Source organism: Macaca mulatta, chromosome 15 (assembly GCF_049350105.2).
Source record: "Macaca mulatta isolate MMU2019108-1 chromosome 15, T2T-MMU8v2.0, whole genome shotgun sequence".
Taxonomy (NCBI): domain Eukaryota; kingdom Metazoa; phylum Chordata; class Mammalia; order Primates; family Cercopithecidae; genus Macaca; species Macaca mulatta.
In genome coordinates, this window is record NC_133420.1 from 101620127 (window position 1) to 101644623 (window position 24497).

The following is a 24497-nucleotide window of genomic DNA, read 5'->3' on the forward strand; positions in this document are numbered from 1 at the left end:
GAATGATCTTTAAAAGCCTGGATCTTTAAAGATCTGGCTGGCGATTACCAAGTTATACGCATAGGTAAAAGCTCATCAAGCTGCACCTTAGGAGTTGTTCAATTATACATAAATTATACCTCAATTTAAAAAAATTTTAGACAAATGAACAACAACAGAAACTAAAACAAATGATCATAATTGTATGCTTGAGCTTTCTGATGACGTCCATTACAAATAGTGAAAAATCCAAACTCTTCACAGTGGCCTCATTTCACATCCCACCATATTCTCTCTTATCCTCTACCCTGCAGCCATACTGGTCATCTCTTAAGCATAACAAGTTTATTCGATATTCAAGATGCTTGTACTTATTCCTTCTGTTCATCACTTTCTTCTCCCAGATCTATATTTGGCTCCTCTTCATCTTCAAGGTCTCCGATCAAATGTCCCCTTTTTAGGAAGGCCTTTTTTGACTACTTTAGCTGCAGCAGACTTCATGTCCCCAAGTCACTCTCCAATACATTACCCTATTTATTTTTTTGGAGTTTTTATCACTATATGAAGTTATCTTCTGTGTGCTTGTATATGTATGTGTGTATGAGTATGTGTGTATGCCTGTCAATCAGTCATCTATGTATTCATCCATCCATCCATCCATTTTTCTCTCTTTCCTATACTGAAACTCTGAGGGCAGACCCTTTGTACCCCAGGCCTGTTACATAATAGAAACTCAATACATATTTGTCAACAGACTGACTGTCGTGTAGGCACTAAGAGCAATTTCCAGTCCCTTGCATATCCTAACTCCTTTGTGGGACTCTTGCCTTACCTTAAACTTAGAGGGGGTACCACACATGGGTCTATGAAATGCACAGCTGGACAGCAGGAGTTGCACCCATCCTGCACCACAGACTGCCCCAGCATGTGAGAAGCCAGGGAACCCCACTTACTGAAGCTGCACCAGGGCCACCTTCCTCAATTGCTGGTGTTTGCCTCTGAGGATTCCATCTCTTCAAACCATGACCAACCCCTTTCCCCACCTCAGAACCTCTCAAAGGAGAGGAAAGATTGGAGGCTTGTGTGAATCCTCATGTCCACTATAATGATTTACCTAATTCTGAAATACTAAGGAAGACAGGTTTTAGTAAGTTAGGGCTGGGGCTTGGAAGGCGGAGCAGGGTACCAGGAGCTGCCTGGGAGCCCTATTTTTCACAGGCAGTGTCCTGCCCTAAGCCCTAGCCCAGGGTTTCTAAACTTCAGTGCACATCAGAATCACCTGGAGGGCTGGGTAAACTATCCATGCCAGGCCCTCAGTCTGGAGTTTCTGCTTCAGTAGGCTGGGGGTGGGGTGGAGGATTTACATTTCTGACAAGTTCCCGGCTCCTGCCTGGTGGCCCCAGTTTGAGAACCACTGTCCTAGTCACCAGCAATCTCTGCAGCTGGTGGTGTCCTGATGGCTTCTCACTCCCTGGCTGCATCTTAACGGAGCAAAAGTCCGTGTCTGTAGCTGGGAGAGGGGTTTGATGGGCAATGCCTTGAGGTTTTCCAACCCTTTGCTCACACTCTCCTAAAACTGCTAAACACAGAGGTTTGTAGGATAATTTTTAAACAGTGAAGCATTTTTTAGTAAAGTCCCAACATTAAAAAAAAGAGATGAGATGAGAGCAGAATAGTCCGGGGTGAAGCAGAAGTGGAAAGTCAAGTCCCCCTTCCCTCCTCCACCTCTCGAACCAGCCCTCAGGCACCTGTCTTAGAACCCTGGGAGCCTGAGGAGCATCGTGGGAGAGTAGAAAGAGCACTGAGTCTAGGGATGGATCCGTCAGGTTTCATACTCAGTTGTCCTTTCTAGCTGCGGGATACGGGGAAATGGCTTAAACCCCAAGTCTCAGTTCCCAGACCTGTGCAGTGGGATGTCATCATAGTCACGCCATCGACCTCATAGGGTTGTGGGGTCGGGGGAGGATCCAGATGAGATAACGTCTACCCACGCACACTGTAAACAGTGCCATGCTATTAAGGGATTACCGGGGCTTGCTTTAGTGACTCCAGGCAGAAGTATGTGGGCTGGGAATGGGGGCATCATGGGAAACCACAAAGCCTTCCTTGTGTATTCCTGGGAAGGCACCAAAGCATGCAAACTTTTCCACATTTCCAGGATCTTGCGTCTTTGCCCTGGAGGTCCTGCGTGCTGACTGTGAGGAGGCAGGAAGGGCACGGCCTGTGGGGTCCTCACCCCTTGGTCGTCAAGCAACTCTTCAGTGAGTTCAGGGGTTGGGGCGCCACCTCACTGGGCTGCAGAGGAAAAGGTCAGACTCGGAGGTGGTCACTGCCTCACTCCCCACAGGAAGCGAGGAGTCTTCGGTTGACCCCTTCCTGACCCCAGCCTCCAAAGCCCTGCCCGCCCTACTGTCCTATGCCTCTTCAGGAGAAATGGATATCCAGGCCTCGAGGCTCCTGGCAGCTTGCCCATTTGGCTGCCTCTGCCAGAACAGTCCGTGGAGTACAGACTGCTCCCTGTCTTCTCCCAGTCTGGTCCCTGGAGAGACTCCAATCTCCCTGCTCGAGTCCTTCCCTTTTCTGCTTATCATGGGGAAGGAATATGCTTCTAGGCGTTAAATCGCTCGAGTGCCAGCTGGCACAGCACAGCCACAGGGCCCCAGCAGGAGCAGGCCTCAGTTCTCAGAGAGCTGCACAAAGACCAAAGCAAATTTATTACTGTTTTTCAGTTTACAAATGGGAAATCCACAACATTGGTCAAGAAGAAAAGTCACCATGAATGGGAAGACCGAAGTGTAGACGACTAGCTGGAACAAGGCAAAGCGTTCCTTTTTTTTTTTTTTTTCTCAATCCAGGCGCTTGTAAAATGGGACTAGCAGACCCACTCCCAGGTTCTCAGGATGGGGAGAGGGTAGTCGGAGTTAAAATATCCCCCAAATAGTTTATAAACTCAAGAGAAGGGCTTAAGAGATAAGACATTTGGATCCCAATACAACTGCATCTAAGAGATACCGCATCTTTTCTCTGGAAGAGAACATTCTAGAGCTGAAACGCTTGCCTTTTAACCTGTCTTTGTAATGAAGGCAAGAGTGAAGTTGTGGATTTGCAGGAGTCCGTTTTTTCCTATGGTGCCCAGTATGTTTTCCCACCCGCTGTAGTACAGCAATTAGGGTTGTTCCTGAGCTCTTAAAGACTCAGTGGACTTGAATGGGAGCATTTCCTCCAGAAAGGGCCTGTCCTGCTTACTGTCATTTCAGGAAAGAGAAATCAGCACTACCTCCTAAACCTTTCTTCCCTAATGGCTTTCCCTGATGAAATAGGAGCTTGGGGTGAACATTGAGCGGGGCTGCAGAGCCCTCTTGTGGACTTTTGCTTGATCACATTCTTTTTAGCAGCTCTGAATCTGATGGGCCCCTGAGGTTGGCTCTGATTTCAAATAAACCACTTAGGGGTGGCATTTTGAGGGCTCCTTTTAGGCCATAGAAGTTGGGGGAGAAAAGAGGGGACGCTGCACCCACAACCCGAAGGATCTGCGTTCAGTCCGCCTTGGTGGTCCCTACCGCTGGCAGAGTGGTTGGTGTCCAGCAGGTGCGAGCACAATGTTGAGAAGAAATAAACCAGAGAATAAATCCAATGAATGAGTGAAAGCAGAGTTCCTCCTAGAACAGCCGAAACACATCTGGAGAGTCACAGGTATTGGCAGGCTGTGTCCGAAGACACCCAGAATAAGGGGGTGAAATGGGAGCTAAAAGTGGCAAAATCTAGAAAGTCATGTTTATAGGGATGAGGAAAGACATGTAAACGGCATCAAAAACAACTGGAGGCCTTCTTGGGACAAAAGCTATGTTAGCAGAGAATAGACCAAATCCTAAGCACTCAGGGAGTTATACCCCTATCAGCACCACACTGTGAGCCTTCCCAGGTTTGTCAGAGCTAAGCAGCAGCTGTGGTAGCGTTAGAGAAAACAGTTTCCGGCTTCATCTGCATCCCAGGCATCTTCCTGTCCCCTCCGTCCACAGATAGAACTTAACCACTGTCTTTCTCTTATGTTTTAGTTTATAAAAGCTGTTACCTCTCTCATCTTTTCTATTCCCAGGGTGAAAATATAGGAGATGACGATCCATTCCTGGGTGGACGGCCAGCGTTCCATCTTCACTAACACAATATAGTTGAAGAGCATCAGGTATCCGATATACGCCAGCTGTAAGGAAATACAATACAGTGGTCTGGCTGTTCAGGCCCAGGAGCCTCAGCGTCAGCCACGGCCACAGCACAGCAGCACAGAACAAGGTCAGCAAGCAGGACACAGAATTTATGACAAAATGAACTCAAGGTGCTAAACTACCGAAAGAATTAGAAAAGACAGTAGTACTTGAAAGATTATAATATGCAATCTTCCTTTTGACCTGTACATGTGTCTCTGGGGGCTCTGGTGCTTTGCTTAAATCTATGTGTCATGATGCATCATTTCGTCTTGCAGTTACCCATTTCTGTGTGTGTGTTTTCTTGGCTAAAAAGGGAACCTTGGCTGTCAGTGGCTGCTCTTGCTCAGGCGTGGACCTTAGGTTCTTAAACTAGGGCAGCACAGTGGATTTTTGCTTCATGAATGCCAGGCAGAATATGTGTCTGTGAGAAGAAAAGGAAGACGCATGTAACACCTGTAAACTGGTCAACCCAACATAAAATTAGCCCAGGCTTAAAGAGTTTGGTTTGTCAGTGCCCTGGGAGGGCTTCACGTGTTTTCATTTCACCACTTTCCTGCCCTACCCAAGTTAAAATATTCCTCCTTGGTGTCGGCTTCATTGAAATAACACAAGAAAAGACAACACAATTTATAGAAAGGAAAGGGTCTGTGTGGCCTTTTGTGGACGGGTGTGGGGTTTAATCCCCAAGAGGCTCTGGCTCTTTGGGGTTGAATCCTGATGTGACTGGCTGAATTGCTGGATGTCTGGGAAGCACTCCCCAGGGTTTGGTGACTGTTCTTGGAAGATTCAGTTGTGTTAAGGTGAGTGAAGTGCAGAGAAACTGGTGAGGCTCTTGCATAAGGGGCTGAGGAGCCTTGAGCAAAGACTCACCTTAAGGGAAATGGCAGACTAGCTGGGCCTTCCTTAGGCAATGCTGCAAGTTGAGTGAGGTACTCACTGGCCTTAGGGACCTCAGGGGCCGTGAGCAGGAACCAAGAGGGAGTTTATTAAAATCTGCTGCACTCTTCAGAGTGGTTGTACCAAAGAATAGACACATTGTGGGTGAAAGGATTGAGGCCTTGAGGGGTCTGGAGGTACTGCGCGACTTTGGAGCTGGGAAGGCAGCTTAGAAGATGGAGGAAGCTGCAGCCTCTCTGGGGGATATGCTGCTTTCTCTACTAAGAAAACTTCCTCCCTCCCTCTCTACCTTCCCCTTTCCTTTTCTAATAGAAGGATTCTCTTATGTTTTGAGACAGAGTCTCACTCCCGCCGCCCAGGCTGGAGTGCAGTGGCATTGTGATCTCGGCTTCTTGTAGCATTGACTTCCTGGGCTCAGGTGATTTTCCTACTTCAGCCTCCTGGGTAGCTGGGACAATAGGCACGTGCCACCACAGCCAGCTAAGTTTTTGTATTTTTAGTAGAGACAGCATCTCACTTTGTTGGCCAGACTGATCTCAAACTCCTGGGTTCAAGAGATCCCCCCAGCTTGGCCTCCCAAAATGCTGGGATTACAGGCTTGAGCCACCATGCCCGGGTGAATGAATGGATTCTTTTTTTTTTTTTTTTTGGAGACTGAGTCTCACTCTATTGCCCAGGCTGGAGTGCAGTGCTGTGATCCTGGCTCTCTGCAAATCTCCTCTTCGTGGGTTCAAGCGATTCTTGTGCCTCAGCCCCCCGAGTAGCTGGGATTACAGGCACCTGCCACCGTGTCTGGCTAATTTTTGTATTTTTAGTAGAAACGGGGGTTTCACCATGTTGGCCAGGCTGGTCTTGAACTCCTGACCTCAAGTTCATCACTTAAAGGGTGAAGTAGGTCGGAGTTAAATAAGATCACTTATGAGAGCTGGACATCTGGGCTCACTCTCTACCTGCATGGTTTGTGCTGGCATCCCCCCACCCCCCAGGGCCTATCATTTCAACCTATGACTAGGTTCCTACCCCTCCCCATCTTCAGGAGCATTGGCAAATCATGAAAACTTCTCATGAAAGAGTTTACTTAAAATTGTGTAGGACGCTGTTTAAAAATCAGTTCAAAATGGAACTTGGTTCATATGGTTTCCGTTTACCATTATAATACACTGGCATTAATTCTGTAGTCCTGTGAGTACAGACTGCAAAAAACAAAAAAAGGACTTCAGTGGTTAGAACTCTAAAATATACTCTCAGCTTCCTTCTGACTTAAAATCCTTCTCTCTCCTTGCTTCCTTCTCTTAGTTGGGTCAAATTCCATCACTTATAGGGGAAATGAATATTGTTAACTGCCCTGGTTTTATCATTTTGCCCAATTCATTGCAAAACATTCCAAAGCATTATCTTCTCTTTTCATATGTAGGCCCAGTGACATGCACATTCTTCCAGAACCTCTGCATTTTAGTACGTAAGTAACTCCTTGAACCTACATCTGTCCTCTGAATACAAGTCTAATGTGTTTAGTGGAAGGAAGGTAGGCATAGGTATCAGTGATGCTTGTATTTAAATCATTTAAATTCCAGCTCACGTACTTCCTAGATGTATCATCTTTTGTAAGGTTAACCTTCCTGGGCCTCCATTCTGTAACATGGGATCACTTCCACTTTCCTTATAGGGGCTTTGTAATGACTAGGGATCTAGATATCTATCTGTCTGTCTGTCTGTCTCTCCCAACACACTGTAGAGACCCAATAAATGCTGGCTAATATCCACCTCTTTTTTTCAAGAATTCTTTTTGTCTCCTCTTCCCTTAGTCCTTACTTCCCTTTGATCCCCGATTAATTAACTATTCACACCTCTCCCCTTTTTTTTCTTTTTAAAATTGCCCTCATTATTGGTTATGCTTCCTCCACATTCATCATTTTTAGCCCCTGCCTGGTTTTTACATCACAGTTACTCTATAACGAACTTTTTCCATAGTCAAGCTATAATATAATATTTTGGTACAACTCTCAAAATACAGACTTCTGAAAATAGGGTCTTATGTTTAGATGGCACAACAGAGGACTGGCTGCTGTCTTGGAAGCAGCCTATCACAGAACTCACCAACATTCATGCAGCCTTGCTGTAGATTATCTTGACATGACATGCTTTAATTGTATGTGTGTATATATATATATTCTGTAAGCTTTAACAATCTGCATGTAGAATGTCCAAGCTTTTGAACCTATGAGTCTTATTTAAGTCAGTCAGTGGGAGAACTCTAAGAATTTGTATGTTATTAACATATAATCTTTCTATGCATTTTCCATTAACTAAGATTCATGCTTCTTAAACTGTCAAACACAAGCACCAAAGCCTGCCGCAGCTTGCTATGGATCCCTGGTGGGGCTTTGCTCTTCCTCACTTCTACCCGGGCCTTTTTCTACTACCTCTGGAGAGCAGAAGGGCACATGGTCTCGTAGAGGGTAGAGTTGGTCACTGCTAGAGAAACTCAGAGTATGCACTGTGTCCTCTGACCTACAGCCACTTCACACCTTGAATTTGAATCCTCTCCAGCCGGATACCTGAAATAGGCTCTCAACACAAGCAGGGTCGAGGAGCCAGCTGGACCCCTGCCTGCTTTCTTCTCGGACCAGAAGAGGACCCAACCTACTCCTAGAGAAACTTGCTACAATGCAGAAGTGAGGTTACATGGAAATGAGGTGTGTCCTACCTTTCAGAAACTTGGGAGAGTAGGACACACCATTTTTGGAAATCTGGTGAGAAATACTCTTACAGAGAAAAACACAGCCCCAAGTAAAGTACATGGGACCTTCAATCTGAAACTGAATTGTATTGTTAGGCATGTCTGGTGATTCAAAAGACTGGCATACCTCATTTCCGATCACTTCCTCGAGGCCTGGGCTTTGTCGATACGTGAAGATGAATTTTGGAGAATCATGAAAACACAACTGAACGGATCTGGGGGATCCAGTCTGAGGCCAACTCAGCCATGCAGAAGAGTGCTGGACACACAGGCCCCACCCCCCAAAGAGGCAGCCTCCCAACAAGCTGCCAATGACATAAGCAAAGCAGCGTGTCTCAAGCATCTCTAATCACAAGTTTCGCCTGGGAAGCTAGTTAAACTAACACAGCCTCTTAGGCTCCTTCATGAAGATTTGATTCCATGGGTCTATGATGGGGCTAGAAATTCGCATTTCTAACAAAATGCCCTTGTCATCATGGAAGTTTTAGAAATGTTGATACTATTACGTCTACTGATTTCTGCTCTCAGCAGTCTGTAAACTTTTTCTGCAAATGGCCAACTGGTTAACAACTTTTAAGGCTTTGTAGACCTGATAGTCTCTCTCTACTCATTAACTCGATGTGGTAGCACAAAAGCAGGCAGCCTACTGGTAATGTTAAATGAGGTTTAGCCTAAAGCTGCCTCCTTACATATTTTAAGTTCGGCCTAAAGTTTTCTCTGTACATTGTGAACTATAACAAATGAAGGTGTAACAAGACCAATCACTGAATTTCAGTCAATCAAATGTAGCCAGCTGCTCAAAATGTGTTCAAATAAGGTAAATGCTGAGCTGTAACCAATCCAGCTGTTTGTGTACGTCACTTCCGTTTTCTGTCCATAATTCTTCCACCACGTGGCCCTGCTGGAGTCTCTGAGCCTCCTCTGGCTTGGAAGGCTGTCCCATTCACGAATTGTTCATTGCTCAATTAAATTCCTTTAACAGAAATTAAGAGTCTGCCTGTGCTCCAATTATTTATGGACACTACAATTTGAATATATGTCTCAAGTATTCCTTTTTAAATTTTATTTTGACCCTTTAAAAATGTAAAAACCATTCTTAGTTTGCAGGCCACAGTCATAGGCCATGGGTTGAATTTGGCCTGAGAGCTGTAGTTTGCCAAGCGTTGTTCTAAGCTAACAGTTGGGGTATCATAATATTAAAGGAAGGACAGACCTGGGTGTAAAATAGCTCCAAAAATATTATCTTAGGCTGGGTGCAGTGGCTATCGCCTATAATCCCAGTACTTTGGGAGGCTGACGCAGGCCCATAGATCGAGACCAGCCTGACCAACATGGCAAAACCCCATCCCTATTAAAAATACAAAAATTAGCTGGGTGTGGTGGTACACATCTGTAATCCCAGCTACTTGGGAGGCTGAGACATGAGAATCACTGGAACCCAGGAGGTGGAGGTTGCAGTGAGCCAAGATCTTACCACTGCACTCCAGTCTGGGTGACAGAGTAAGACCCTGTCTCTCCTAAATAAATAAATAAATATTATCTTGATAAAATGGTTGTTAGGATTACAGAGAGTACTTAAATAGTACCTAGAACATTGCCTCAAACATAGTAGGTGCTCAATAAAAGATATTATTTTTGTTGAGTGGATGGATGAACACAACACTATCTATTGCTATGCAATGTGAATAGCCTAGAAGAAACAATAGTCACAGTTACGTTGTACTTACATGTCAAGGAACTGTTCTAAGTGCTTTATATGTTTTAACACATTTAATCTTCATTAAATCCTATAAAATCAGAACTACTACTATTGGCATCTTAAGAAAACTGTGGACAGAATGGGAAATTAAGTTCTTTGAGGGCACATGGTAAGAGGTGCAGATGGGATTCCCACCCAGGCTGTCTGATTCCAAAGTCCATGCTTGTCACCACTAAGCTGTTTTCTGCAAGGTTAAAAATAATATAGAGCTGTATAAAATATATGAATAGAAATGATTTTTGCATGCCTCAGTTATTTTTGGGGGGAGATAATTTTTCTCTTTTCCTACCATTGATAAATTTGAATTTTTACTTCACTGAAAACATCTAATATTTATATTTTGATAATATCCTCTCCTCTCTCAAGACCACACCTCAAAGTGGTAGTTTCCGAATGGTGGCAATTTTATCCCACAAGGGGACATTTAGCAATGTCTGGAGACATTTTGCTTGTCATACTTGGGGGATGAAGAGTTGCCACTGAGTAGAGGCCAGACATGCTGTAAAACATGCTACCTGTTGAGGGCAGCCCCCCACAATGAAGAATTATCCTGCCCTAAATGTTAATAGCACTGAAGTAGAGAAACCCAACTTTAAAGTCAATGTGAAGTGTTAGCACACAGGACCACATGAAAAGCACCTCATCTGGTCATTTGAGTCATTTTGGCCTCAGATTCAGATTATCCTGTTGCTGACTCAAATGACTGCTATGCAGCTGGTTGTGGCAAGGGCTAAAAATACAGATGCACTATCCTTCATCTGGCACAGTTCCACTGTGGCTGGAAAGAATCAGAGATGACCTGGGCCAAAAGCTCACCTTAAAAAATAATCACTGAACAGTAGACGTGGAGAACCAATAATTGAACCATTTCTACCATATCAGAAGGTCATTTCAAGGACAATCCACTCTTTTGTAGGCAGAAAATGTTTACATGATCTGCATACTAAGCAATATTAGCCATGATTGTAGGTTTCCTTTGAGTAGTTTTTGCTGCTGCTGTTTGCATATTGTTAATTGTGTTGGAACAAGAAAGGTTGTTTGATGACACTAGCAGATTGGGAGTAGTTACACACACACACGCACACACACTGCCTTCTTTAGTGGTGTTACTTCCACACTCTCCTCACTCCTTACCTGCCAAAAGTAGCCCCAAATCCAGGACTGGCATCTAAAATGGGCAACTGTGATCTAGCCCTCATCCATTCAAAACATCAAGTATTTCAGAAAAGCGTATCTACTTTCCTGTTAGACAAGACTCATACTCATCTCACCTCTATTTCTGTTTGTTAGTTCTCACCTCCACCATTTCCTCTATTTTCTGAGAGGAGGCCAAATGTGGCCTGTGAAAGCTGCCTAACAAAATGCCACAAATCTTGCAAAGCTATTGAAAAAGCAAGGTCACAGAACTTTCACTCCTGTGTGTGGCACTTACGACTTGCAGAGAAAACCACACAGGTGCATGAGAAATGGACGTTGGCTCCTTGTGGCCATCCACTAGGAAGGAGAAAAGGAAATGTGCTTACTGTGTAGAACCAGAACTTCACGATGGGTGCATTGTAGAATTCATAGATTTTTCTGCCGAGGGGGATTAACCGGTGCCTGCTCTGAACTTCCTCTTCATCCTTCTTCCTGGAGGACTCCCCGTTGTTTCGTCCCAACATTGCCTATGGTGGAAGAGAATCGATACTATCATGGCAGGGCTCTGGAGAGCATGTAATTCAATGTGTTTATTTTACAGATGAGGAAAGGATGCCCATAGAACCTAGGAACTCAAGGCCCCAGAGATTTAGAGGTTGTACCTTTCCTATGAGTGCATTTGCACTACACGTATAATCTGTGAATACCCTTTGCCTGAGATGGAAGGCCTTGGGTATAGTTCTTGACTATTCTCTTCTCTTCCACCTTGGGTCTTCTAGAAGATGTGGGCAATAGATGATACCCAGAGTCCAGAGAGGAAGAAAGGGTGTAGCCTGGGAAGGCCAGACTTCAAGAATCTATTCTTCCTCCCCACCTGCTCTCTCTCTCTCTCTATCATGAAACAGGCTAGATCTGGATTCAAATTCTGTCTCTTCAAATGCTAATGACCCTTAAGTCAAAGGTAAATTGGACCAGCATACCTAATTTATCCAAAGGTTGTGAATACTCAAGAGGTAAATGATCTGCAGTGCCTGGAACTTAGTTAGGTTAGTGATATGGTTTGGCTCTGTGTCTCCACCCAAATCTCATCTTGAATTGTAATCTCCACGTGTCAAGGGAGGGACCTGGTGGGAGGTGATTGGATCATGGGGGCAGTTTCCCCCATGCTGTTCTGGTGATAGTGAGTTCTCATGAGAGCTGATGGTTTAAAGTGTGGCATTTCCTCACTCTCTCTCTCTTGCCACCATGTAAGACATGCCTTCCTTTCCCTTTGCCTTCCACCATGATTGTAAGTTTCCCAAGGTCTCTTCAGCCATGCAGAACTGTCAGTCAATTAAGCCTCTTTTGTTTATAAGTTAGTTACCCAGTCTCAGGTGGTATCTTTATGGCCATGTGAAAACGGGTCTAATACAATTAGGGACATCTCCCTGACCCTTAGGCATGTGTCTTGGCTCCCTGATTTCAAACACTGTAAATCCTGAATTACTGCTTGTACTAGTTTTATGGTGGTTCCTGTGAACACTGCCTGCCTCTGCAGCTACGTGAGACTAGGAGAAGGATTCCAGTCAGGCCTGACCTTGAAAGGTCCTCATCTCCAAGATGGTGGAAACTTCCTTGAGAATAGAATCATTTCCTTCTCATTCATGACAACAGTAGCAGTGACAACAACTATAATAATTTAACTGAGGAAGAGTTCCAGGCCCTGGGTAACTCAGATGGGAGACTGAGTCCTAACTCAGACACTTCAAATCGGTGGCACCACGAGAAAGATTTTTAACCACTCTGAGACTTAGTTTCTTTAACTGTAAAATGAGGGTAATAAAGTACCCACTATAGGGTTGGCCTACAAGTCAGGTAGCATCTGGCACTTAATAAGTGCTCAGTAAACACTAGCTAGGCTTTAAAGTGAACTGAGACCTTCTTACACACTCTTCACTAAAATGATCTAGTTGAGATCACTCACTAGAAAAAAAAGTGTTATTAGAATCTATAACAGCATACTTTCTTGGCTTTAATTCTTCAGTACTGTTCTAACACAAAGCTAGTTTCACAAAGTTTGGAGATTTTTATAACATGTGAGGACAGGGTAAAACTTTATAACTGCTCAGGACTGACAAGGATTTGGGGCAAGACAGAGTACTGGGAAATGAGCTCAAAGCTGAGACAGCTCATTATAGAAACAATGCATGAGTTTTGAAATTGAGAATAGAGACAAACCTAGATAATTCTGGCTTAAAGCCACTTTACCTAAAGTATACAAATATTAGTTTCCACTACTTGGTTCATTACCTCAAATATCTACTTTATTCAACTATGTAATAATCACAAATGATTGACCTGTAACCAATAGGATTTCTGGAGAAGGTAACTTCCATTCCTTTGTGGACTCCGGCTGGAAAAGTCCCTTGAGTAAATGAAGAAGTTAGATTCCATACTACGACTTATTAAAGTGTTTATTTTCATCAGTGAGTGGAGTAAATCTTTCTGATGGACATGACGCACTAGACTGTGATAGAGTTCTATAAATATTGATCATTGACCTCAAGAAACTCTGAGGTTACATGACATTTGGCTGTCTATAATTTATGTAACATAATTATCATGCTTCTGTTCTGCTTATTTATATACTTGAGAATCTAATGCTATTTGGGGACACAATGAGATGAAAGTAAAGACAGCTGGAAGGTTTTTAGGCATCTTGGAGAGTGGCATTTTGGGGTAACTTCTGGGGATGGTGACTTTCCCAACAGAGCTATAGACATGCCCTGGGTCTGTGGACTTGTGGGGACTTTATTAGGCAAAGTGGAGACATTTATCCAACACTGCATTCAAAACAAAAACAAAAACCTGTTTTGCCTTTATTATTCAGATATATTCCAGCATGAAGCCTTTCTAAAAGGCTTGTCTTTCATGGATTTAAGTAAAGCATTTTTGACATTTCATTAATTCCAGCCTAAGCAGCTTAACTTTTGATTTTGTTTGTGTCTTTTCTCTGTATTCAGACATTTCCTTTGACATTCCTTAAAGTAGAATCTAACAGGGTCAAATATAGACAAAACTGCACAGCATGATTTGAGAATCTATGCTGGCTAGACACAGATGTCAAAGCTGAGAAAGTTCTTTTGAGGTGAACTAAACTACTAAAAGCTACAAAAATGGAGTGAATTGAGGTTGATATTTTCATGTATCATTTTGGAAGCGCCAAAGGAAAATGTCCCATTCCAAGAGAGGATATACTGGTTTAACACAGAAGCTCAAATATCAATCCCATAAAAGGAGGGGAGGTGCCAATGAGCTGCACTCTGCAGTTCTCTCCAGGTTCTGTCCACTGACCAGTGCCCAAGCAGTGACAGAATTTGCCATCAAAGTCAAGGGAGGGGTCCACTTTACAGACAACTGCTGTCCAGCCCTGAGTTTGCCAGGCCACGTGTCCTTTCCTTCTTTCCTTCTCCCTGCTGTTTCTGCCTGTGGAGAAGAAGCTCGGGCAGCAATGCTCTTACAGAGCCTTCTACTGGGCTCTTAGTAAACAAGGCGAGGGGCTATTCTATTGTTACTAAACTTTGCTCTTAGTCTAGAGATGCAACTCTTATGGTGGCTTCTTGAAGGATCAGGTTCTCAAAGCTCTATGCTGAGCAGGGGAAGCTACCTCCCTTTGCTTTCTTCCTTGAGACCCAATGAGAGAGAATGCTGATTCAGTTTCTGGTTGTCTTCCTAGGATGTGTACTGATGTCAGGACTGTGCCACACTTGACTTTGGAGGCTCATTCATCACTTTTGGATTCTTCTACATGGTGGACCAAATAGGCTGAGCAGCCACGCTTGAGACTAGAGAGACATTCTGTCTTGCCCTTAACCTACCGTCTAAAAGTGTGGTTGATGGAGTCTATATGCCCGGATTCTAATCTTAGCTTTGCCATTAACTGGCTGGGTATCCTTGAGCAATTTAACCTCTATGAGTGTCAGTTTCCTCATTTGTAAAATAGGAATTAGGGCTGGACGTGGTGGCTCATGCCTGTAATCCCAGCACTATGGGAGACCAAGACTAGAGGACTGCTTGAAACCAGGAGTTCAAGATCAGCCTGGGCAATCTCTTAAAAAAAAAAAAAGCCAGGTGTTGTGGTGTGCACCTGCATTCCCAGCTACTTGGGAGGCTGAGGTGGGAGGATCCCTTGAGCCCAGAAATTTGAGGTTACAGTGAGCTATAATCGCACCATTTTGCTCCAGCCTGGTGACAGAGTGAGACCCTGTCTCTAAAAATAAATAATATAAATAAATAAATAAATAAATAAAATGGGGCCAATAATAGTGGCTATCTTGTGGGACTTTCGTGAGGATTCCATTAGTAAGTATGTGTAAAGCACTTAGCACTGTTAAAACAATATTGGTTTATAGTGTGCCAGTCTCCAATATAAGTAGTTTACAGGCACACTTTTTACACTAGACAACTACTTGTGAGTTAGACAACATTATTGTTCCCGTGTTTGAGATTATAAAATTGTGCCCAAGGTCACACAGCAAGTAGGTGACAGGGCAGGATTCTGGTTCCAGAGCACACGTTCAGCTGAAATATTCAATAAAGATTCAGTATTACTATTGCCAGTTTTCTTCTAATGATCAAGCTATTATATTCTATTCGGAGGACAAAATTATGGTGAGATTGTTAGGGAAGACAGTCATCTGTTACAGAGCTGAGCCAACTCCTCCACAGATTTTTATACAAATCCTCAAACTGAAACAAAAGTTGGCCTTTCATTCAGTAAGTCAGGGATTGTGTCTGCAAATAGATCTTTAGGAAAAGCCTACTGGAAGGAAATATTGTTTACCTGCAGGAGAAACAATTCGCACTGCTGTCCTACTAGGATAATAGTGCAAAGGCCTTTTGTCACCTGAGCAAAACTAATTTTTGATTTCACCCCTTATAGCTTCTTCTGGGTCACTACAGCAACGGTCATTGGCGGGGGTGGTGAGGGAGGGTAAGGCAAATTGAGAAAGTCCTTATGGGGCTGTTGCTTGATGACTTCCAAGCTATGAAGCCTTGTTTGTCCCTTTAACAGCATGTGATATTTTTAGCCCCTGCATATGAGCCAGTGGCAGTCACGCTGCTCAGGCGGGGGTTGCAAGAAGCTGTCCCATGTCCAGCTGCCCCCTTCCCTCTGCAGAACAAAGCCTCTATGCTCTATAATTATATCAGGAAGAGCTAATAAAAGCTTTGCATACAAACCTCAAAATTCAATTAGTGCTGTAATTGTGAGCCTGACCCTGAAGACAGATACAGGCTTAGCTTCTGATCCGCAGAACAGTACCAGCTCAGTGAAGCCGGCTGCTCCAAAATCATGGATTCCCTTTCCTTCTTTGTGTGCTGAGACAGATACCTCATCTGGTTGTTCAAGAAGCTTTGCTTGTTTGGAAAACGTAGGGTGTCTTGCTTTAGAATTTCACTGGTTTGTCCTGCACCACTAGCTGGCTGCAAGATTTCACATATGGGTGGACCCTGCGGTCGTGTTATTTACACTTTTCCAATACCCTGGTCGCAATACTGAAATGAAAGCACTCCATGGTTAAACTTGGTGGAAGGCTGGGAACAGATGTCTGACCTAAGGAGTTACTGAATCTTGAGCATATTGGTGGGACAAGTGGATTAGGAATTCTGCCCACAGAGAATAACTGTGCAATGTTTTCTTACTGTAAGCTCCATGTCCTCTTCATCTTTTTCTTTCGTGGGCTTCTCTGGTTCTTCTGCCTCCTTCTCTTGGAGGTGGATTTCCTGGGCCTGAGACATATAGGGCATGTCGTCTTTGTTCTTGAACTCCAAGCTGAGAATTGAAGGAGGAAGTAGAATTCCCAGAATTACCTAAAGTAATAATAATGATAATAATAATAATCACATTTAAAGGATTAAGATTAGGGTGGTTGTTTAGAATCAGAGAGCCTGAGGTGTGGGGTATAAGACTGTGCGCATGTGTGTGTACATGTGCACACATAGTTATATGCTCTGTGGGGGACCTGGACATCTGAATAACTAACATATTAACATATTAATACTAAGAGGATCATTTCGTCCCATCTAGGAAATATTTTGCACAGCTCAGTCTCATTTTTGGAGGAAAAAAGCATTTTGCCCAAATTTGTCTTACCCAATTAACACCCACTTTGCATGTGGGTAACAGAGGAAAAAGAGACTCTATTTAAGGCAAAAGTGGGAAAGAATTCAGATTTACATTTAACCATTAGACAGTCCTTGATTTTGACTGTGAAATCAATTCATACATCTGTCCACTGGCATTTTTTTTCTTTGCTAATGTGTCAAGTGGAGTGGATTATGTGTTATCTGATTATCTCTGTAAAAAAAGAATGCTGTCCTAAGTTGACCTTGAGAGAATACATGTAGGAAAGCATTTAATTCATTTTAGGGCATCTTCCTGGTATTTGCTACGATACAGCAGAAAACACACACACACACACACACACCCACCCACCCCAGTGGGCTCCGTATGCACTGAGAGAATCCCCTTACACACAAGCCCCAGGAGAAGCCAGCCCTATATTTCTCTCATGTATAAACATCACGCATACATCTATACACTAAATACAGAAGCCTTTCTTCTGAGAGGGCGGTCTCATTCTTCAGAATGAACAAGTGTGTTTCTGCATGATAATACTGACGTCTGACTGTATTCCCCAAGTCCTCTCTCACTTCTTCTCTCAATCCTAAAACAATTCTGGGGCACAAGACTTCTAAACATCAACCTCCTTGAAGAAACTGCTCCAAGGGGAGGGGCTAAGACCCCTCTGAAGGGTCAGTAAAAATGATCCTCACTTAATGAGGCAGGGACAGTCCTTGCTTGAATGCCCACAGGGACACCAGAGTAGTTCACGGAAAATGGCTGTGAATTCATGACGCTGAATTCTGGGTGCCTGGCTGTCCTAGGAAGGCTCAGGTGGCATGCTGGCAGTCTTCAGGGGACACGACACCCTGTCCTCAGAGCTGAGAGCCGGCTTGGCTCCCTTCCTGAGGCTGGACTTGGCGGTCACTAGCAGTGTGGCTATGGAATGCCCATGACCCACATCACAGAACCTTTCTGTGACTCTAGGCCAAGAGCCCACAGGAAGAGTGGTATGGAGAAGGGGTGCTGGTCTCATAAAACGGTAGGTGTCAGGGGCAGGGGTGAGGTTGAGGAGGGGAGGAAATGGGAAATGGGGCTATACAGGTCAAAGGGTACAAAGTTGCAGATATGTAGGATGAGTATGTACCATACAGATGTCATGTACAACATGAGGACTCTAGCTGAAATATGGTACTGTATACTGGAAATTTGCTAAGAGAGTAGATTTTAGGTGCTCTTACACACACGAGGAAGGGTAATGAGGCAAGATGACGGATATGCTAATTTGCTTGACTAGAGTGACCATTTCACAATGTATATCAAAACATCATGTTGTGTCTGGGCGCCAGAGGTTCATGCCTGTAATCCCAGCACTTTGGGAGGCCAAGGCAGGTGGATCACTTGAGGTCAGGAGTTCAAGACCAGGCTGACCAACATGACGAAATCCCATCTGTACTAAGAATACAAAAATTAGCTAGGCATGGTTGCTTGTGCCTGTAATCCCAGCTACTCGGGAGGCTGAGGCAGGAGAATCGCTTGAACGTGGGAGTTGGAGGTTGCGGTGAGCCAATATCACACCACTGCACTCCAGCCTGGGTGACAGAGCAAGACCTTGTCTCAAAAACAAACAAAAAACCCCCCCAAAAAAATCTCAAAAAAAACCCCCCAAAACCATCATGTTGTATACCTTAAATTAAAACAAACAAAAAACTCCCCATATCCTTTCAATCTTCCATCTCCCATTTTTTTCTGTCTTTCTTTTCCTTTTTCGGTTTCATATTTTCCTTGAAAAACACTGAAAAGAACATTAAAAAAGCAAACGCTACACACCATCCTATTTCCCTTAAAAACAGTAACATCCCTTTCATAGTCCATTCAACCTCAGAGGTAACCGCTGCTGACAATTTACTATGTGTCCTTCCCGGTTTTTGTAGGATAGTTTGTACAGACATAACTATACATAGACACATTAAAAATGGCCTCAGATTATACACACTGGTCTGTGACTTGTTTTTCTTAAGAATAGATTAGGATTATCTTGCAATGGCTTTACAAATAAATCTATCTCAGTTTTATTTTAGTTTAAAAAGACCTCTCAAGCACATCTGGTAAGAGTCAATGTCTCTATGACACGATGCCAAGGAGGGCCAGGGGTTCAGGCACCCTCTGCAGTGACAGGTGGCCTAGTGGGGACTCCTGGTGCAGCTGGCTTTGCTCATGCAAATGGCAGCCCTGGCAGCCCGTGCAGTACCTGTGCACGGCCATCCCCTTTGGATCCTCCGAAAAATATTAATGTCCGGGCACCCTCTCTAGAGATGCTGATGCAGCAGGACCCAGGGGGAAGCCCCAGCCTCTATATGGAAAAAACAAAACCAAGCAACACTCTACAGGATTCTGAGGCACAGTCAGGATTTAGAACCACCCGCCTGAGATAAGAGGATGCCCAATCCCACGGCAGATTTTGGCTGGGAAAACTCTGCCCCACCCGCCGGTCCTCATAGTCAGGAGGGCCTTGTTGGGCGCGCTGACCTTGAGGCCTGAGTTCTTGCGCATGCGGAGCCGGCCCATCCACATGTCGGTGAGCAGCATCTGGCTGCACGTGTGCGCGATGAAGTCGCGGTGTTTGGCAGCCACGGCAAGCTGCAGGCACGTGGCGTTGCTCCAGTTCTTCAGCTCATACGTCAGCAGTTTCATGGCCAGCTGTTCGTCCTGCTTGTAGGACTGGTCCAAGAGCTCCACAGCCAGCTGGCCGAAGTCTCTGAAAGACAGAATGGGTGGACAGTCCTTCAGGTCAGCTTGGAGACTTATAAGATAAAAGTGGACCTGCTGGCCAACCAGAAAATGTGGTCACTGTGTGATGTAGTTGTTTCATATGGGGTCTGGTCTGTTTGTAAATTCATCCAGCCAACATCCACTAAGCATCTACTATGTGCCAGATACCATGTATAGAACTGGGGGTATAAGTCAAACAATATATGATCTCTGTACTCAGGCCCTCAGATTCAGTCATATGAGTGTAGGGGGTGGAGTAATCAATCAATAGAGTACAGTATGTCTTTTTTTTTTTTTTTTTTGAGACAGGGTCTCTGTTTCCCAGGCTGGAGTACAGTAGAATGATCAAGGCTCACTGCAGTCTTGACCCCCTGGGCTCAAGAGATCCTCGCACCTTAGCCTCCTGAGCAGCTAGGACTACAGGCATGCACCACCACACCCAGCTAATTTTTAATTATTTTTTAGAGATGAGGTCTTGCTATGTTGCCCAGGCTGGTCTCAAACTTCTGGGCTCAAATGATCCACACATCTCAACCTCCCAAAGTGCTGGGATTACAGGCATGAGCCACTACACCAGGCAGTATGTCCTGTTAAACGTGTCAAACTTCAGTTCACATTCCAGCCTTGCCACCACAAATGTGTGATCTTAAATTCTCTGAGCCCCATTTTTCCTAGCTGAAAGAAGTGCATAACTATGGGACCTAACTAATGGGGTAGTTGAGAGGATGAAATAAAATGTTCCATGTTTCTATATGTACCACACTGTCTGTGGCACTGTACACAATAAAGGGGAATTGTTTGTGTCCATCCTGTGTGTGCATCACTGGGGTGATACTGACTTCCCTTAAAGTTCTGAGTAGCTCAGACCTTCCAGCACTGGGAGCCCACCTTTCCTCCTCTCCCCCGACCAGCCCTTTGCTGGGCAGACCCACCTGGAATTGTGATTCAGCTCCTGGGAAATGTCATCAACCATGTCGTTCTCAGAGGCCTCATGAGCCATGGCTTTGCAGAGCTTACAGGCCACCAGGGCCTTGGCCATGGCCTCCTCACCGTGCTGCCAGAAGAACAGGGCCATCTTCTGCCGCTTCATGAGGACAGCCCACACCATGAGCTCGTGGAAAGGGAAGGGGAAGTGGTTGATCTCAGGATCATCCAAGTCAATGTCTACCTCTTCTTCCCGTTTCTTGGTTGTCTTTCTTCCTCGCCTCAAGGGAATATCATCCTGTAATTATAGGGAAATCACACAGGCTGTGTTAGAAATGAATTGGTGCACTTCAGCAAGTAGCAATTGTATATCTTCTCCCAGCTAGCTCTGGGATCAGTACTGAAATGAACTAGGCCAGCTTCCGTCCTAAAAGAACTCACAAGCTCATCCATGCCCAACTTTAAAACAGGTGATGATAAATGTATAAGCACAGTGCTGAGGGAACATGTCAGTGTTGTTACACTCTGATTTAAAAAATTATTTTTTAATGGGCCATTTTCTTTCTTTTCACTTCTGTCCATTTATTTCTTCAAAAGGTAATGTTGTTTGTACCTAAGGATGGAGAGCACTACCCTTTTTGCTGAAAGGATAAGGACAGCCTAGATTTTTATTTGCATACACGACCGTAACCACATGAACAAAAGATGGCAAATGGATAATTTATCTCAAGTTTCTGAATACTTATTAGATGCAATTCTGAAGTAGTTCTGGCCTTTGGACCTGTCACCATTTGTAAACACTCGAATAGATTTTGATTACTAGAATTTACATGCTTCCTTGGTTTTCAGGTTAGTATTTCAAATAGGATTTTTTTTTTGTTTGCATTGCGGATACAACCTCATGGTGGAATTTTCAAAGGTGCTGTGAGGAACCCTTATGACACATTATATATATATAATTATACATATATAATGTATACATACTATAGTATGTAGTATATATAGTATTACACATTATATATACTATATATTTATAGTATATATATTACATATAGTGTATATATTATATATACACTATATATTATTATATATATACACTATATATATAGCATATATATAATGGGTAACAAGAATAAATCATTGACACTAATAATTTGGACAAACACTTACCTCCATTCCCAGCAGTTTCAAGGCTTTGGGCTGTTAAAAAAAATGTTGTGAACAAAGTTAGATCAGTTAGATCTTTCTTTCATAAAGGTAAGAAGAGTCCTATTATATCTTTTTTGTTTTGTTTTTATTGAGACAAGGTCTCACTTTGTTACCTGGGTTGGAGTGCAGAGGCACAATCAGGGCTCACTGCAGCCTCAACCTCCTGGGCTCAAGTGATTCTCCTACTTCAGTGCCCCAAGTAGCTGAGAGTAGAGGTGCACGTTACCATGCTTGGCTAACTTTTAAAAACGTTTTGTAGAGATGGGGTCTCACTATGTTGCCAGGCTGGTCTCAGACTCTTGGGCTCAAGTGATCCTCCCACCTCAGCCTCCCAAAGTACTGGGATTATAGGCATGAGCCTCCACACCCAGCCTCCAAGAGTCCTATCATATTTTAAACAGGTACTATAAGAACACTATTGTACCATATAGCATTTATTTTATTTTGCTAAATAAAACGCCACAAGAAGAACTGATTTATAGAAATTCCAAGAGAATTTTGGATTTGGTGATTTTAATGAATCTACAGAAAATGAGGAAACTGGCCAGGCGTAATGAGATTGCCTGAGGATAGAGCCTGCAGGTTGATAATGACTTTTGTGAACGAAGATTTCTTTCACCTTCTATAACCATCTTTCTTGCTTGGCTGACACCTTCACAACATCTAGTATTTGAACGAGTGCTTTGGTCTGAATGTTTTTGCCCCCCAAATTCATATGTTGATATTCTAATTCCAAAGGTGATGGTATTAGGGAGGACACTTTCTGGGAGGTGATTAGATCAAGAGAGAAGAGCCCTCAGGAATGGGATTAGTACCTTTATAAAAGAGGCTCAATGCAGCTCATTTACCCTTCTACTGGATGAGGACACAGTGAGAAGGTGTCACTATGAATGAGGAAGCAGGTTCTCACCAGACAGTAAATCTGTTGGTCCCTAGATCTTGGACTTCCTACCCTCCAGAACTGTGAGAAATGAATTTCTGTTGTTATAAGACATCCAGCTGATGGTATTTTGTCGTAGCAGCCTGAACAGACCAAGACAAATGAACAAGGAAACCTTCAATCAAGCAGATCGAATCATGTATTTCTCAAACCTCTGAAAAGCCTCTATTATCTGGAAACTTGGGATATTATTCAGAAATATACTAATATGTTTAGATGCTTTATGCTGGCTGTTTCCCTTTGCTGCTGCACATCAGGGCAAGAGCGAGTGGGGCCAGAGGGCCTGTGCTGATGGTGGCAAAGGTGCTCAATAGCATGGAAAGTGTTAGCACACAGGAAGCATCATTGGCCATGCTGGGAATGTGCAAAACAGGCACAGGCTGAGTCGGAGAGAAAAGGCAACTCAGAAGGACACAGACCCTGATCTATATTTAACAGGAGGTAATACAAAATTACATCTCAGGGGCCAGGAAGACCAATTTTAAGCTTTTAAATATTTCAGAATGGTTGGGCACCATCTTGAAAGTTATTTGAGTAAATGGTAAGGATACAGCACTTACAGTTCCTCCAAATTGTATTTGACTATTCACGTTAGAACAGCTAGAACCGAATCTCTCTCTCTCTCTCTCTTTTTCTCTCTCTCTCTTTCAGCTTCTAAAATGACTACTAGGCTAATATCTATTTCATTTTTTTCTTATTTATCCTTATTGGTGTTTTTTTAAAAATTCTGTTATATATATTTTTTCATTTTCAAACAAATCCCTTTTGTTAAATTTTAAGTGTTTTCAAAGTTCTTTACTAGTTCCACAAAATGCTTTCAGAATCAGAAAAAAACTTTGTTAAATATAAAAATCATGACTCTGCACAGTGGCTCACTCCTGTCATCCCAGCAGTTTGGGAGGCCAAGGCAGCAGGCGGATCACCTGAGGTCAGGAGTTCAAGACCAGCCTGGCCAACATGGCGAAACCCCATCTCTACTAAAAAATACAAAAATTAGCTGAGTGTAGTGGCATGTGCCTGTAATCCTGGCTACTTGGGAGGCTGAGGTAGGAGAATCGCTTGAACCTGGGAGGTGGAGGTTGTAGTGAGCTGAGATCACACCACTGCACTCCAGTCTGGGCAACAGGGTGAGACTGCATCTCAAAAAAAAAAAAAATATATATATATATATATATATGTGTGTATATATATATATATATATGTGTGTGTGTGTGTATATATATATATATATATATATATATATATATATATATATACACCCACTACCAGCTAGAGCAGCAATTCTCAGAATGTGGACCATGGGTCATGAGGGTCCCTGAAACATTTTGAGAGAGTGTGTGTAGTCAAAGTTATTTTCGTAATAGTACTAGGATGTAATTGGGTTTGGCACCATCTTGACATTTGTACTGATGGTACAAAAGCAATGATGAGTAAAGCTGTTGGGTGTGTTAGCAAGAACAAAGGCAGTGGTACCCACCTTTACCAGATGTTATTAGACTCCAGTATTATGCACTTGCAGAAAGCAAATGTAACCGTTTTACTTAAGAATGACCTTGTTGAGGACTAAAAAACAATTAACTTTATTAAATCCTTACCCTTGATTAACCGTCTTTTTACTGTTCTGTGGGATGAAATGGGAAGTATACTCGTAAAATAGTTCTGCTGTATACTGAACTATCATGGGTTGTCCTGAGGAAAAGCACTTATCTGATTGTTTGGATTGTATTATAGCCACTTTTTTTTTTTCATGGAATATAATTTTTACTTGAAGGACTGACTGGCGGATGGACTAAGGTTGTGTAGACTTGGACCTTTGGCAGATGTGTTTGGAA

At 43.4% G+C, this 24497-nt stretch overlaps 1 protein-coding gene and 1 long non-coding RNA gene across 10 annotated transcripts in view; one reads left to right on the forward strand and one right to left on the reverse strand.

Annotated features, from left to right (window-relative positions):
* LOC114672813 (uncharacterized) overlaps window positions 1–8806 on the forward strand; it is a 194044-nt gene extending 185238 nt beyond the window's left edge. For all 3 annotated transcript variants that reach the window (XR_013404877.1, XR_013404878.1, XR_003723319.2), the window contains 3 exons: window positions 4076–4269; window positions 6496–6540; window positions 7599–8806. This is a non-coding gene — a long non-coding RNA (uncharacterized LOC114672813). The remainder of the gene's footprint in view (window positions 1–4075; window positions 4270–6495; window positions 6541–7598) is intronic.
* Window positions 1–24497, reverse strand: part of TRPM3 (transient receptor potential cation channel subfamily M member 3) — a 321580-nt gene that overhangs the window by 65099 nt on the left and 231984 nt on the right. For 4 of the 7 annotated variants that reach the window (XM_077966202.1, XM_077966200.1, XM_015117888.3 and 1 more), the window contains 6 exons: window positions 21687–21716; window positions 20525–20814; window positions 19350–19578; window positions 16400–16567; window positions 11104–11244; window positions 4052–4180 (listed from right to left, as the gene is read on the reverse strand). In XM_077966202.1, coding sequence (XP_077822328.1) covers window positions 4052–4180; window positions 11104–11244; window positions 16400–16567; window positions 19350–19578; window positions 20525–20814; window positions 21687–21716 — 987 coding nt within the window. The remainder of the gene's footprint in view (window positions 1–4051; window positions 4181–11103; window positions 11245–16399; window positions 16568–19349; window positions 19579–20524; window positions 20815–21686; window positions 21717–24497) is intronic. The other 3 variants (XM_077966203.1, XM_077966201.1, XM_077966205.1) reach the window with 1 other exon arrangement.